The sequence below is a fragment of a genome, unplaced genomic scaffold (assembly GCF_019419815.1).
Source record: "Pyrus x bretschneideri cultivar Hongxiangsu unplaced genomic scaffold, Pyrus_bretschneideri_v1 Contig34, whole genome shotgun sequence".
Lineage (NCBI taxonomy): Eukaryota > Viridiplantae > Streptophyta > Magnoliopsida > Rosales > Rosaceae > Pyrus > Pyrus x bretschneideri.
This window is the reverse complement of record NW_025999657.1, coordinates 644,601-657,838: the sequence shown is the minus strand read 5'-3', so window position 1 is coordinate 657,838 and position 13,238 is coordinate 644,601. Positions and strand designations below refer to the sequence as shown.

The 13,238-nt window shown below is 37.9% G+C and overlaps 2 protein-coding genes across 4 annotated transcripts; both read left to right on the top strand.

Moving 5' to 3' along the window:
* Positions 1–6,220: 6,220 nt before the first annotated feature.
* Positions 6,221–10,871, top strand: LOC103960453 (zinc finger CCCH domain-containing protein 56). Of its 3 annotated transcripts, XM_009372936.3 has the most exons (3): positions 6,228–6,505; positions 6,762–7,589; positions 10,203–10,871. In XM_009372936.3, exons 2-3 carry the CDS (start codon positions 6,836–6,838, stop codon positions 10,481–10,483), a joined length of 1,035 nt encoding a protein of 344 aa, XP_009371211.2. In that variant the 5' UTR covers positions 6,228–6,505; positions 6,762–6,835; the 3' UTR covers positions 10,484–10,871. The 3 variants fall into 3 exon arrangements, with proteins under 3 accessions (XP_048447516.1, XP_009371211.2, XP_048447515.1); XM_048591559.1 differs by lacking the exon at positions 10,203–10,871 and adding an exon at positions 9,343–10,181 and having other exon boundaries at positions 6,221–7,589; XM_048591558.1 differs by having other exon boundaries at positions 6,229–7,589.
* Positions 10,872–11,889: 1,018 nt separating this feature from the next.
* Positions 11,890–13,210, top strand: LOC103960454 (RING-H2 finger protein ATL29-like). Its single transcript, XM_009372937.3, is given in 2 exon segments — positions 11,890–11,975; positions 11,977–13,210. Coding segments are annotated over 2 exon segments (1,206 nt in total). The 3' UTR covers positions 13,097–13,210.
* Positions 13,211–13,238: the final 28 nt, after the last annotated feature.

The following is a 13,238-nucleotide window of genomic DNA, read 5'->3' as shown; positions in this document are numbered from 1 at the left end:
ATCATCAACTTCTTTCTAGATCAATCATCTCTCATTCTGTCATTCGTATCTCAACTTGATATGGAGAAATTAGAGGCCTCCTTTCTTTGGGGCTTTCGAAATTTCTACACTAAAGGAGAAAGTAGCAAAGAGTAAAGGCCCTCACTTAAATGAATACTTTGCAAATGCAAGTGCATTTGCAAAGAGTGTTCTTCAAATGTATAACAACATCTTCTTTCCTTTCTACTTCTTTTGTTTGAGTCTTAGTTCACCAAACAATAGGCTTTGAATTAAGCCACAACATACGTGGGCTAAAATATTTATAACTATAGGGGCATCTACACTTTTACCCCCATTGCAAATGACCCATATATAAGCTACTAGTGTGAAGCCACCATCATTACAACACCAACAATAACAAAGTAGTATCTCACTAAGTGGGGTCGTTGTATGAATCCTAATACGTCACCCTGCTCGGTTTTGCCCCAAGTCTTCTGTTAGTTTCAAGTAATCCATGTCTTTTCTTAGATTCCTAGGTCTTCCTCACTCTTTTTTCCCTGAGCCTCCATCTCATAATCGCATCTTCTAATCAGAGCATATGTAGGTCTTCGGTTCACATGTCCAAACCACCTTAACTAGTTTTCTTTCATCTTATCTTCAATTGCAACCACTCCTACTTTAACTTAGATATCATTGTTTTTAATTTTGTATTTTCTTGTGTGCCCACACATCCGATGAAACATTCACATCCCCATTACACTCATTTTTTTGCATGTAGTGATACTTAGCAGCCCAATATTCTGTGCCATAAAGCGTTGCTGGCCTTATTGTCATCCTATAATGTCACACTCCGATCTCCCAAGATACGTCCAAGGTTAACACGTGACGTCATCACGTACTTGTTCATCTATTATGTCTCGCCTCTGAGACATGAATAATACACAAATCATTAGTCCAATAACGTCGTAACTTTTCTTTTATCACATGGTTACATCTAACCTTCCTGTTAAACTGCCTATATACCCCGAAACGAGGTCAATCCATTCTTAGTTCACCCTTCTTTTAAGCTCTAAAATTTCTGAATATATTAATTGGCAAGGACGTAAAGTTTCAAAATTACTCAATGAAAACAAACGAGTATGTCTCACTAGATTTTAGTCTACATAACGAGATCACATGAGAACCTGGGTCATCCGCGAGTCGAGAGGGGTTTCGAGTCAACTATCAAATGGTAGGTCTTCTCCTACCATCTTGGAGCCCTCCACATAAATAAATCCCAATTGATGAAAATGCCCCTAACTTTGTTCGCTAATTTCTCCTTCTGTACAATTCTGTTTTGTGAACAGTTTCGCCTATGCACTCTTCGAGTCGAGTTCTATTAAAAAAAAAAAGGTGACCTCGAAAGGTCTACGAGGTTTTAATGAATATATACAAAAATTCTAAATTTAATGAAAATAAAATAAATTCCCATAATTGTAAAATACGAAACATTGAATTGTGAAATCTGGGTACGGGGTTTCACATGTAAAATTTTTCCCTCGAGTGTTTTGGTGATATATGTCGGTTGCACAATACTCCCGATGCACTTGTCCACTTCATCTATCCAGCTTGTGTTTTATGGTTAAGATCTTCATCCAATTCTTTGCTCTTTTGCAAGATATATCCAAGATAACGAAAGCGCTCACTCTTTGGTACTTCATGTCTGCAATCCTCACCCTTATCTCATTTGAACCCACATTCTCACCGAACTTGCACTTGATGCGAGAATTATACGCACACAAATTAAACCCTCTTTTTGACAATTGTAGTATAGAATGTAAGTAGGGATCGTTCAGGACCGGGGATTAGGAGGGATTGTTAATCACTTGGATTTTACTCAAAAACGTAAAAACACAATATAAAACACTCTACTAGACTCAAAGAATGCAAAACTAAACTTTAAAACACTAAAACAAACCAAAAGACTCAAAACAGCACCAAAACACTCAAAACTGCCTTAAAAACACTTTCTGGGCAGTTTTGAGCACTTTGAGTACTTTGGACGAATTTGGGTAACAAATTGAATCAAAACACTTATAAACACAAACCAAAACACTTTCTAACTAATTTGAACAATACAAAGACTCAAAGGACTCAAAACAAGTTCAAAAGACTCAAAACTGCCTAAAAACACTAACTAGGCAGTTTCTGACCTTAAACCCAAATTTGGACGAAATTAAGTTGTAACTTGACTCAAGACTCTTAAAAACACAAACTAAATTGATTTCTAACTAATTTGGACATTAAAGTAAGGGGGGATTGAGTTTTGGACGAAATTAAACTAATTGCACAGATTCTAATTAAAAACAGAATGTAAATATGAATGTGATGGATTTGAATGGATGGGATGACTAGCTAAGGGGTTCATCTCCACACATGTTACACTTGCATAATAAAAAGATTTCCAATTGCATTTCAATAAACCATGAATTCTCCACACCCCGAGTTAACCGTGATGCACTAATTAACCTTCAAATCTTCCTAACGTTATTGAATTGGATGATTGCATACGACAACCCAAAACATTCCCCACAAGTCCCCTACATGATTGCATAATAGAGATACAAGCAAGAATCATTACGCTCTATGAAAATTATAAGTGTTGACGAGGCATTCGTTACTATGATTGCATGAAACTTATGCCAAGAATTCGTTTAACGCGATTGTTTATAAGCAACCTCCACTACTTGTGAATATAAGTTCGTAACTATTAGGTGAAACTCACTTATATTCTAGCGTCATATTCATGCATGAAAATTAAGCGTGTACTCTCAATAAACATACATAAATAAGTTATCAATCAAACAGTTAAACAAATTGAATCCACAACTTATGAAATGCAATTAGAAGTAATCAAATCATATTGCAAGCATAAACATATATTTCGAATCCCCCCTAGCCAAGGGGGGGGGGTTTAGTTCCTCATGATACAAAACAAAGAGAATCAAAGAAACACCTAAACATTCCAACAACTCAAACTTGAATTGTATGAACGTTTAGGCCCTCTTCTCTTCCATTCCTCATTCGTACAAAACAAAGAGTATTGAAATTAAACATTGAAATCAAAGAAACACCTAAACATTCCAACAACTCAAACTTGAATTGTATGAACGTTTAGGCCCTCTTATCTTCCTCTTCGTTGTAGCACAAGGTCTAAGGATAGTTTGATGGTGTGAATGGTTTAGGGAGTGGTGAAAATGGAAGGAGGAGGCCACGGCACAAGGGAATGGTTGGTGTTTGTGACTGAAATGTGTATGGAAGAATGAATTGTGTATGAATGGGAATGAATGAATTGTGGCTACAATGGATGCTTATTTATAGGTGAAAATGAGGGAATATGACAGCTAGGAACTTGGTGGAAATCTGGAATGGTGATGGGAGATGCATGTGGCTGATTTATGCATGTGATTAAAGGGTAATGACAGCTAGGTTATGATGATGAATGCATGTGCAAAGTTGATTGAATGATTATGGGTGCATGTGGCTGATTTATAGTGCAATGATGAAAGGCAAAGTGCATGTGGCTGATTTGTGAAGGGAATGCATGTGGAATGAATGTGTGAATGATGGCAGATTGTGTATGTGAATGATTAGGGTGAATGTGCATGTGCTTTGACAGCTAGGTTGACTAAATTAAAGGGAGTGCATGTGGCTTGGCTGGAATGATTGGAATGCAATCTGAAATGGGATGTGTTGGTGTGAATTTCTGGTACAAAGGGCCTCTTTTGGTCTTCAATTTCGTCCATCTACTTGGCTTCAAGTATATGCAATCCATTTAACGCCCCAAACTACTCCAAAATGCACCAAAATGCACCATTTTGCATACTTTGCCCTTAGAACCTGAAAACACACAAAAGAAGCATAAAGGACTAAAATAACTAAAGAAACATAACGTAAATGCACGAGAACAAGCCATTTAAGTCGCATGAATATGCTCCTATCAGCACTCCATATACTCTGTCTTTGACCTACTTAGGCAAAAATCTTTAGATTCCAACACTTCCCGCCAAAGGTTTAACTTCTCATTTACTCCCCCATGCGTTTATTTATCAACACTATATCATCTGCAAAAAGTATAAAACAAGGGATATCATATTGAATATGTCTAGTTAACTCATCCATTACTAATGCAAAAAGGTAATGACTTCAAGTCATTTTTTTAATAGTGACATAAAAAATAGCAATAACTGTAACTTATGTTTGTTATGTGATTTTATTATTATTTTTACATATATACAGAATAAAATTTCAGAACTTATAAAAAAATTCTTATGTTAACATGTTTTTTGAAAGTAACTGTTAGTGACCTTGAGATCGGAAAAATTTGATCGGTTGGTCGCCAAATAAATTGATCATCTAATCGCTTAAAAACTTGGTTGGTTGGAAAACGTGATAGGATTGAGCAACCATGTAATTATTTTTACGAACTTTAATGAAAAACTATCGGTACTGTTCACTTTAACGAAAAATCACATTTTTACACTAAAAAGTCAATCATGGTACCATTCACTTTATTCTTTATTTTGTCATTATCATTAAAACTCAAGGTTGTCAAGTCATATTCGTTAGTTTTCCTTATTTTTAATTACAATAGTATTTATACAATTATTTTGGTTGACTTCTTCATTCGTATCTAAACTTTCTTAAAATTGGTATCTAAATTAAAAGAGCCCTTGATTCTATCTATCATGTGACGAATATGACATTATTATATGCTATTCTCTTTACTCAAAACGTTTATTTTAGCCATTTGCATGCTATCTATGTGTTGTTAAGCTCATTTTTCGATTTATTTTATATGGAAAATTCAACGAATTTCAGTTGATTGTAATTTTAAATAAAGAACATATTTTCTTTTGAAGGAGATAGAATCAAACACATAAGAAACAACATGACATTGAGCGCTAAATGTTTTTAATCAACTAAGTAGCATGTAAAATAGATGCTTTTGATGGTCAAAACTAAAATTATATAAGCAATAATGATACCAGAAAAGTTATTGCGCTCCGTCTGTGAGAGTACTTCTCTCTTTTTGTGGGAGCTTTTTCACCGTCATGTGAGTGTTTTTAGTTTTCATCAACCGCGTCGTTGCCAACCCTAGATGTGACCAAGATAGGTGATAGTCATTTCATGTTATTTATCTTCTCTTTCTTCTGTCTTTTTGTTTTCATTTGCTTCTTTTTACTTTTGTTTGCCATGCCATCGCGCCCTTGCTATTCAGCGCTAGACCCATTTTCGATTTGCATGTCCATCCACATCCAAGTCTCTCGTCGATCATCCTCAATTTGAATCTTCCATTTTCTCCACTCCCTTTCCGAGTTGGCTCCGACCTTTATCATTTCAACCTCAATTTTGATCTGCAATCATTCTTCTTCACCGTGCTTGGTTCTGATTCTTCCAAAAGCTATGTAGAGGTTCGACACAAGTGTATACACCACCACCTTCTATCTATTTGCGTTTATTGACATTGTCACTGAAGGGTTGTCCACTGGCTTCTTTCGATATGTGGTTGTGTTTGGTGTGGTGTGTAATATAAGATGCTGGAGTCTCCTTTTTCCTCTTTTCTAGGGTTTGGATTCTTGGTAGTGGTCGGGGGCGTTGGATCACACTTGTGGAGATGCTCTGTTTATGCAATGTCGGTGTTTGCAGAACGCTAGGTTTTTTGTTTGGTGTGTTTTTGTTTTCGGGCTCCAACTTGTGTGTTTGTGCCCCTTGTTGTGTTGCTTAATTTGGGTTTCATTTCTTTTGATGTGCTTAACTTGTATTTGGACCTCTTGTGTATGGTTGCTTAGTCTAGTAATAAAATTTACCTTTGTCCAAAAGAAAAAAAAATATATGTCAAACAAAATTTTAAAATGAGCGGAAATGAGCAAACTAATGTCATCTCATATCTAATAAAATAACGATACGAGTAAGTTTTCCTGTGTCCACAGTTACTGTGGCGTCTTTTTTCAATAAAAAAAAAATATTTATAAAATTTTAAATACAAAACATTGAATTATTAAATTAAAACACTTCGTGACGATAAATCCATTTTATATAAATTACTCTGTGTAATCAGCCCAAAAGAAAAGTAAAAATTCAGAAAAACCAACTATTTTACATTTTCCTGAAAATCTCCTACAACACAAACGCACGCTCAGGATGTCTTCCGTGGTAAAAGACAAAAAGTTGGAAAAGAAAATAGGAAATGGCCAGAAATGGTTAAAAATGGAACAAAAGTAGAGAATCTCGTCCAAGTCTTTCCTCCAGAAATTACAACCCTTAATGTGAAAATTTGGGAAATCTCCTCCTCTTGGGGGCTCTCCGAATCAAATCTATATCTAAATTCTCATTCTTTCTTTCTTCGTTGCCTCATTAATTTCATCGCTCCTATCAATTTCTCTACCACTTTCCCTTTATTTATGCATCAACACTTTCCCATTTTGCTCTGACAATTATCTTTTGGACATTTGGAGGCTGTAGATCCAACTGCAATTCCAACTTGGTAAAGTCTTTCACTTTCCTATTTCTCCTCTTTGTATCTTGCTTTGATCTCTTGTACTTGTTGTTGTTGTTGTAGTAATAGTAGTGGGTACTTGTTATTTTCTGGGGAAGTTTCATAGCTAAAAGCTCTGTAATTTGTGTGTTAGATGTGTTTTTGAAATACCCATTTCCCAATTGTTGTTTTTTTTTCTTTCGGATTTTCAGAATTTTTTTTATAGAATTTTGGTGAATTCAGCTTGTGGGTATTTTGGTCTTAGGGTTTTTGTAGAGCCGTATTGTTTTGTTTCAAGCATTCTACTTTGTTGTTGAGGAATTGTACTTCCAAATTCCAATGGATTATGGTAGAGACAGCAATGCGGTCCAGGTAATCACTGGGAATAGTGGTGGTGATATTTGGTCTGGTGACCAAGCAGTTTGGGCTACGGAGGATGAGTACCGAGTTTGGAATAATGGTGATGCGATGGCGGACACCATGTCCAACTCAAGTTATGATCAAAGGCAATCGCAAAGTCGCTCTGGAAGCGAACCTCCAAATAAGAAATCAAGGAACTCCCAAGATGCAACTTCATCTAACCGGTCGAAAGCCATTGGGAAAATGTTCTTCAAAACCAAACTTTGTTGCAAATTCCGTGCTGGGACGTGCCCCTATGTCACCAATTGTAACTTTGCTCATAGCATTGAGGAGCTTCGGAGACCGCCACCAAATTGGCAAGATATTGTGGCTGCCCATGAGGAAGAAAAGGCTGTATCTTCAGAGCCAAGGGAAGAGTATCAAATTCCAATCGTCTCTACAGGTTATGGTGTGGAGACTCTAAGATCCTATAAAGGGAGGCATTGCAAGAAGTTTTATACTGAGGAAGGGTGTTCTTATGGGGATAATTGCACTTTTCTTCATGATGAGCAGTCAAAGAATCGAGAGAGTGTGGCAATAAGTTTAGGTCCTGGAGGATATGGCGGTGCTGCTGCTGCTGTGAATGGAGCAAATAACAAGCCATCAAACTGGAAAACAAGGATTTGCAATAAGTGGGAATTGACAGGATATTGCCCATTTGGAAGCAAATGCCATTTTGCTCATGGTGTAGCAGGTATGATTCATTTACTTTTTCCATTTTTTCTTAGACAACGAAAACAATTGATGTTAATTCTTTAGGTAGGCTAGTGTTTGTCTTTGTAGCTCCAGTTTTGAAATTCAGCAATTTTCCATGCTCTAATAGGTATCTGTTTTGAGGATGAGAATAATCCAATTTCTATAGTAGTAAATCATTCCTTGTTGTCATTTTTCACTTAAATTTTAATAGAGCTAGCCGTCTTGCTTGGGCTTCCATATATACTGGTTTCAGTTTCTTTACATGGATGCCTGATGTTCTCAATTTCCGCTGTTGTTTTGTTCTTGATTTTGCGAAGAAACTGAGTATGTTATAGTGATTCAATTATGGCAACTACTATTTGAGTTTATTTTCCAATAGTTTCAAAATTTGTACTCGTTTACTTCTTGTTTTGGTGCATCATTAACAAAGAGTTAGTTACCCGTGTTCCTTTCCTCAAACACCACAACCCCCCAACCCCCCCCCCCCCCCCCCCCCCCCCCCCCCCCCCACCACCACCCCACCCACACACACACAAAAAGAAACATTGACGCATTAATATTTCTTTTTCGTCATAAAGCAAAGATGCTTGTCAACACCTTTCTGTGTTCTGTTGTCTTTCATAGAGAGCCTGGGAAAGCCCAATTCTGATGTTAGGACAGAAGTTCTGGATTGCAAGATCATGAGGTTTTATTCAAAACCACTCATCCCATCCTTTATTTGACCCAATCTATAGGGGAATTTAGAGGAAGAGGTTCCTGAGCAGAAATATGCAAGCTAAATTGTTGAATTATTGCTTACTCGTCCACCTATGTTATTGGTTATGACAGGAAAGTGTGAACTTCTCCCCTAATCTCTTCTATCTTTCATTTTTTCTAAACTATCTATGGCCTTGAACCGTGGTGTTATTGAAGTTGCCTATGCTGATATGGACAACTGAATAGTTTGTCTGTCTCTTAATTATTAATATAATTTTACATGAGTATGATTAGAGATTAGGAAGGAAGAACAGCTGAATAATACCCTCGAACAATCATCAAGTCATCAGGGGTTCTGGAGCTGTTCCCCAACCCACTAAAAAAAAAAAAACCTTAACAGAGAGGCTGGTACGGAACAATCAGTCCAAAAGAGGCTTAAGTCTAACTAAGAAGGCCACTCGTATTATGGGAATTATTAATAAAAGCATCTTTTATTGTAGGCTAGGGAAGTTCCTAGTTAGAAGCTCTATTCCATTTTTTTCATTGCTTGTTTAAAACATACCACCTGAGCCTCCATAAGATTAGAAGAAACAAAGCTTCAACATAATTAGCGGTAGAGAATGAGATGGTGTATCGACTCTACACTGCTGACACCGAGATAGTTGTGGAATTCTTATTGTCTGGATCTGCCTCTGAGCATATATATGTGCGCGCTTATAATTTGTTTCTTAGATACTAACAAACTTATGAGAAGAAGACAGATATTCTTAGTAATATTCTTTTTTCTTTTTATTCCTCCTATTTGAGAGGACATTGATGTGGGCTTTATAAACAAACACAAGCTATATAAGTTTCTTACTCCAATCATGTCTTTAACGAGGGAGAAGACAAATCCTCTCTTTCTAGTGTCTTCAGTGGAAATTTCTCAGAAACATGGGGCGTTTTCCCACTGTTAATGTTTAAAACAAATATTGGCTTCACATCCTAACAGCTTAAAGTTTTGGGATCTGTTTGTCTAGCAGGTCCTTGGTTCAAAATCTAATCCCCATTCTCAGTTCATTGTAGGATTACAAGGTGCAGAGTGGGGCTGGACCTGTATGCTTCTGTCTCTGAATACCTCTCCCTCCCCACGTGCAGAATGGGCTTGCATGTGAGATGGGTTAGTTTATTGACATTCCTAAGAACTTAAGGTTTTGGGAATAGTGGTAAACCACCAATGTATATCACCTGACCAGGTATACAGATGGGGATAAATTCAAATTAGGGACAAGCTTAAGAGGATGTGGCCAGCCCACACTTTTGAGCTGATCAACTTTTGGTCATTGGTGGTTTGACTTGTGCATCAAAATCTAGGAAAAATCCTGCATCTTCCATGAGAGGAGGCACAGATGGAATTTACCCACAAGATATAAAGCTTAAGCAAGGATCACGTAGATGCATACTATTGTTGTACAACTTGATCTAGTTTGGCTATGCAGTGCTTACTGTTGTATTATGAGCTTGTTTGGTAGTGATAGTAGATAGTGCATTTGTTTGTTTACTTGTTTTCTCTAAATTTTAGTTTATTGGCTACTGACGTATCGGTGCAAGTTCTGGCAAAAAAATGAAAGAAAAGAAAGTGTTCATACAAATTTGCATGGTGATATTTCTGTTAAGTTAACGAGTCTTCACGCTTAGTTGACAATAAATGCAAATATGCTCTTATGTGAAAGCACTTGACATCATCTGTTGGACTTAAAACTTTTCTGCCACTGAAGAGTAGCATGCTAATGTATTGTCTGGAACATGGATGATTTGTCTCCCGCTATCTGAGGATTGTTTTTCTGTTTTGGTTCGAGCGTGTGCAATATCTCTCGTGACTAATTGTATAACGATTTCAGTATCTGACTTTGATATTCTGAAATTCTGACTGCAGAATTACACCGGTATGGTGGTGGGCTTGTGGAGGGAGAAACTAGAGATTCTTCTTCAGTCGCCCCTGACAATAAGCAGGGAGCAATGCCTTCGAAAACTCCAGGAGATGCTGTGGTAGTATCAGTCCCTCTAGTTTCTCATTCTGATGTTTATCACCTTGGAGTCCCGTCACAAAGATCATCCATTGTAATTCAGAGATCAGGGCCGCGAGCCCATCAGAAATGGAAGGGACCAGACAAAATCAGTAGGATATATGGTGACTGGATTGATGACATCGAATAGAATTTGGGATTGGTCGCCTGCAATGCAATGCGGTCGCTTACATTATCCTTCCTGGAATTAGATAGAAAAATAGATACCTAGTCTTTGTAAGAGATTATGGTACCATCATGTAACTGTAACTTTTCTGTAGAAGTTTCTGTATCCTCGCTTCAAGTTCAGGTTGATGCCGGGCGTGTTAATTCACGTCCCATGTGTTTATTTCATGTGAGAATTTTGTTGTTACAGATAGAACTTGAAGCTTTGTATCACTCTCCTAGTCTTAGTATCGACCGGTTCTTGGTTCCATATATAATTATGTGACAGACATTTCGTTGTCCGGAAGAGACGACGGTCCTTAGCTTGTAACACTTTGTTCGAACTATCAGTTAAATAAGTTATTCATCTTGCATTCCCTATTCTCGAATTAGTCATAATATTTGTATCTGGTCTTCTGCCTTTTGAGGTTCTTTCTTGCTGTTTGAAACATTATTCTCTCAGATGACTTGCATAATAACATAAGATGACTGAATTTGTCTTGTTCAATGAATCGGTAGGGAAGATTCGAATTTGGGACTTTTTGCAAAATTGGAAAGAGAAGTACTGCCACTGCACCAAGAGCCAGAGATGGTGGTGCAACATAGGACAAGGATTGTATGCTCTCTCACTTCCGATGCCCTCCTATTTGTGTGGTCACGGTTACGCCACGTCAACATTTTATATTACTATTTATTTTTGTCTTATTATCTCTATTAAAAAAACAATATAAAATGTTGACGTGATTTAATCGTGACCACACAAAACAGGAGGGCATGGGAGGGCACCGGAAGTCGGAGGGCAGACAATCCTTGTCCTGCAACATATTGGCGGTTTTTGGTGTATATATAGGGTTAGGATTGGGTGGCACAATTTTACTCACATTTTGACACACGATTCTCATTTTGTAACTTTTTTTAAGCATCTGAACTGTTTATATTTCAATTCATCATTCATAGATCATCTTTGCAAAAATTAGACAAATATCAAATTATTAAGACATTCATTTATAGTAAAGAAAATGGATGAATACGGTTTTACAATTAAACACTAAAATGACGAAATGGGAACTACTAGTCTACAAGAAAGAGTGACAAAATGTGCGTTAGAAAATGTCTCTGAATTCTAGTTCAGACGCGCGTGCGCGTGTGTGTGTATTGGTGGGATTTGGTGATAAATGTATTGGTGGTTTGGAATACTAGTGAAGAGAGTAATTAGTTGAGCCCCATCCTTCTCACAAGGACTCGCTCAAATTAAGCTCAGAAGTTTTGGTTCTTCTTACCAGAGACTTCCACATCACCAACATTCCAAATTAAGGCAACAATTTTGTATGCTCACAAAAACATGAGGAGATGCATTGACAACATGCATGCCTCCTTGTTTCTCTCTTGCCAATGACTGACTGGAGGAAGCAATCCAACACACACAAAGTCAGATCCCAACACCAACTCAAACAACATCACATTCTTCTCCTCGTAGCCTCGCCAATATTACTATTACTATTATTGTTGTTTTCCGTCGTCTCGGAATATCTATGCACTAGGGCTGGCCGGAAGTGCAAGCCGATCTCCGGCCATAGGGTTAACATCAAGGTATTGCTGCTTAGTCTTAGTTATGCAGGGAATGTCAGCATCGACCACGAATGCGAATTACTCCCCAGTACAACATGTCGTCTCCCCTCCGATTATTGTTGTTCTGACCGTCCTCCTCCTTGTCTTCTTCTTTGTGGGTTTCTTTTCTATTTACTTTTGCAAGTGCTTCTTGGATCACATCCTTACCTCCCTTCAGCACACGCCCTCCGGAGACCTTGTGGCCACGGCGGTTGTCCCCAAAGAAGGCCTTGACGTCTCACTCATACAATCATTTCCAACGTTCGAGTACGCAAGTGTCAAAGATTTCCGGATCGAGAAGTACGGCCTAGAATGCGCAATTTGCTTGGTGGAGTTTGAGGACGACAGCATGCTACGCCTCTTGACCGCGTGTTGCCATGTTTTCCACAAAGATTGCATCGACCTTTGGCTCGAGTCTCATAAAACTTGTCCGTTTTGCCGTGGAAATCTCGAAGTAGTAGCCCCGAGTTTAGCGGACAAGTCTCCGGTGCTTGCTCATGAGAACGACGCCATGCAAGACATTCATGTTGGGCATGAATCAGTGTTGTTGGATCTGGATGCTGTCCGCATTGACATTAAAGATGAACAAAGCCAAGATCATTGTCATCAAGGAAGTAATGACAGTAGTAATAACATTATGGTTTCACAAGGTGAGCAAAATAGCAGTAGCACTACTCAAGATCGAGATCTAGATCAAGATCACGATCAGAATCATGATCGAAATGAAGAGAATGAAACCGAAAGATTTTCACGGTCGCATTCAACGGGGCACTCCATAGTTAGGCCTAGAGCACAAGAGGATAGATATACGCTGAGATTGCCAGAGCATGTGAAGATTAAACTTATAAGAGGACATCATAACTGGACAGGAAGCTGTACTACATTTGGGGAGTTCTCTCATCAAAGAGACAATGCAGGTGCTTCCCGCTTTGGAGAGGCCTCCGGCTCCGCCGGTGGAGAAGATATTAACAAATTAGCTTCTGTGTTTTAACTATTTTTGTTTATTTTCTTCAAACTTTTCCATTTTGATTAGTTTTGTTCTTGTATTTCCCAAATATATACATTAGGGTGGGTAGCTAGCCATTTAGATGCTACCGCAAATGCATTTTAGTCGGTTTTTCATAGCTCATTTG